The sequence below is a fragment of the Zosterops lateralis genome (genome assembly GCF_965231275.1).
Source record: "Zosterops lateralis genome assembly, chromosome: 19".
In the NCBI taxonomy this organism is placed as follows: domain Eukaryota; kingdom Metazoa; phylum Chordata; class Aves; order Passeriformes; family Zosteropidae; genus Zosterops; species Zosterops lateralis.
Window position 1 is genome coordinate 7551672 of NC_139779.1, and position 2411 is coordinate 7554082.

General features: G+C 46.8%; 1 protein-coding gene across 1 annotated transcript; it reads right to left on the reverse strand.

Annotated features, from left to right (window-relative positions):
• Window positions 1-1398: 1398 nt before the first annotated feature.
• Window positions 1399-2046, reverse strand: LOC310917240 (fibrinogen-like protein 1-like protein; the record flags this gene model as incomplete). Its single annotated transcript, XM_083875325.1, has 1 exon — window positions 1399-2046. One exon carries the CDS (start codon window positions 2044-2046, stop codon window positions 1399-1401), a length of 648 nt encoding a protein of 215 aa, XP_083731451.1.
• Window positions 2047-2411: the final 365 nt, after the last annotated feature.

Genomic DNA, 2411 nt, shown 5'->3' on the forward strand with positions numbered 1-2411 from the left:
GGTGCAAAAGAAACTTTTCTGCATCTTGCTAAGGAGATTCACCATGAGGATGGAATATCCAATGGAATTCTCTTTCCTCTCATGGAAGGGAATGTGATACTGGGAGCCCAGCACATGTGGGTGGCACTGCCCCTGAGCTACCTCTCACCCTACTTGGATGCATAGTGAGTGCCCAACCTGGGGGCAGGCATTAGCAGAGGGTTCCTTTAATAATACCTCTCCATGTGTACCTCAAGGCAAGAGAGTTAGACAAGAAAAAACCAAAAAGGTTTCTAAATGAGAGAAGAAATTCCCAAGTTTGACAGCCAAAAACATTTTATTTAGGTTATTGTCTCCTACACTGGGTTTAGTCTCCATTCTGAGCTGGCAGATGCCTACTCCCACCTGTCACACACCTCATGACTCACTGCAGAGGAGCAGGAGGCAGTAGGAGGCAGGGAGAGAAATCCCATGTTTCAAGACAGACATGCAATAAAATGACAGTGTAAAAAAATCACATACAAGCATGAAAAAGTAATAGAAGATTTGTTATTGATGATTTTTATTTTCTAGCTCACATCTCTATATCAATGAGGAAACAGCTCTCATCTCCCTGAGCCAAAGGCACTCCAGGACTCACATGCCGCTGGCGGCAATTTTAGTACATAAATACCATGGAGGCTGGAGGCTGGAATGGGTGGTATCTGCTGAAGGGTTTTGCCCTCAAAGATGAGGATGTATCATAAAATCATGAGGGTTGGAAAAGCCCTCTAAGATCATCAAGTCCAACTGTTCTACCAGCACTGACTCTGGGAAGTCATCATGGCCCTGGCTCAGGGAAAAGCTGAGTTTCTGTGGTAGAAACCCTCCAAAACATTAACCTCTTTGAGCACTTCAAAGGTCTGAAATAGACTTTCACAATTCAGACAGTTCTTTGAATACCAATTTATTTGACTATTTAACATCTATTAAGCCTTACATGCAGGAGGTTCAGAGTAGGAAGTTGCCTGTGCACTTTAGTATCTTGAGCAAGATCTTCAGCAAAAATTAGGTCATTTTCTTGAAAATAAGGATGTAAATTAACTGGCAAAGCCACAGAAGTCTACTGGGTTGACAATTTCACATGTTGTATGAAGCACACTACCAACCTGGAAACTTCTGAGTTTCCAAGAGACTGTTTCTATTATTAATGCAATTAAAATTATCTGACTCTGAACTAGAGGACACAAGCACAGCTGAAAAGTAAAGAAAATCTACAGGAGGAAGAAAAAGCAGAAAATGCCTTATTTTATTCAGTAGCTACATATGACCAACCTCTTCAAAGACACTGTGGCACACCCAGTTTGGATTTGCTTTGTTCCAATTCTTTGGAGACCCAGACTTAGCCCCAGGTTGGACAGAAAGGAAATGAAAATGCAACTAGCAGTAGGTGGCGGGCTTGATGAGGATGGCTGAGGCTTTGCAGTTCCCCTTGCACAAGCTGCCCCATGTCATGCCCCCTTTGAAGTTCAGAAGCACAGAGTAACATGCTGAGTACCACCACCCGCCCCCGGAGCTGGCAGCACAGTTCCCACTAGAAGTGTCCTGATCCCGATCTTTAGCAGAGAACTTCATGTTGTCGTGCATGGTGGTCGTGCCCTTGGAGGCCATGGCATCCTCTGCTGTCCCTGAGTGTGCTCCCAGCCTCAGCTGGTAGCCCTGGGACTCGTCTTCCAGGCTAAACAGGTTGTAGTCTGCAAACTTCATGTTATTTGAAGCATCCCAGATGACAAACCTGACCTGGTAGACCTTCTGCTTGGTGATCTGGTGGATGTACTCGGTGCCTAGCCAGAACTCAGTGTGCACGTTCCCAAAGCCATGCTTGTAGGTGCTCCAGGACTCATCCCAGCTGACTGGTGTATCTCTGTGGTTCTTCTGGATGACAGTCCAGCCTCCATCCTCCTTGTTCATCTCACAGTAGACCACAATGGTTGTCTGTCCTGTGGGCTGAATGATGTAGATGCCACTGGGGCTGCTAGTAGGAAGCTCACTGCAGTCCTTGGGCCAACCTGGGGCATGAGAGAACATTGGAGGACCAACACACAACATCCCAGTCTGTTGTCTCTGCAATCCTGGCATCCACTGCATCCATAGGGTTGGGAAGGAGGAAACCTCATTCCCGTAGCATTGGACCCTCTGGATGGCTGTGAAAGCCCAGCTTTGCTCGGAAGGGACATCTTAGGGACATCCTCTGTGGACTTGTGGCAGCAGAGTAACAGCAGCAAAGTAACGGCAGCAGAGTCCTCTGAGATCATAGAATCCCAGAATGGGTTGGCTTGGAAGTGACCTTAAAGCCCATCTTGCTCCATCACCCATACCATGGCCAGGGACACCTTCCACTAAACCACGTTGCTCCAAGCCCCATCCAATCTAGACTTGGACACTTCTAGGGA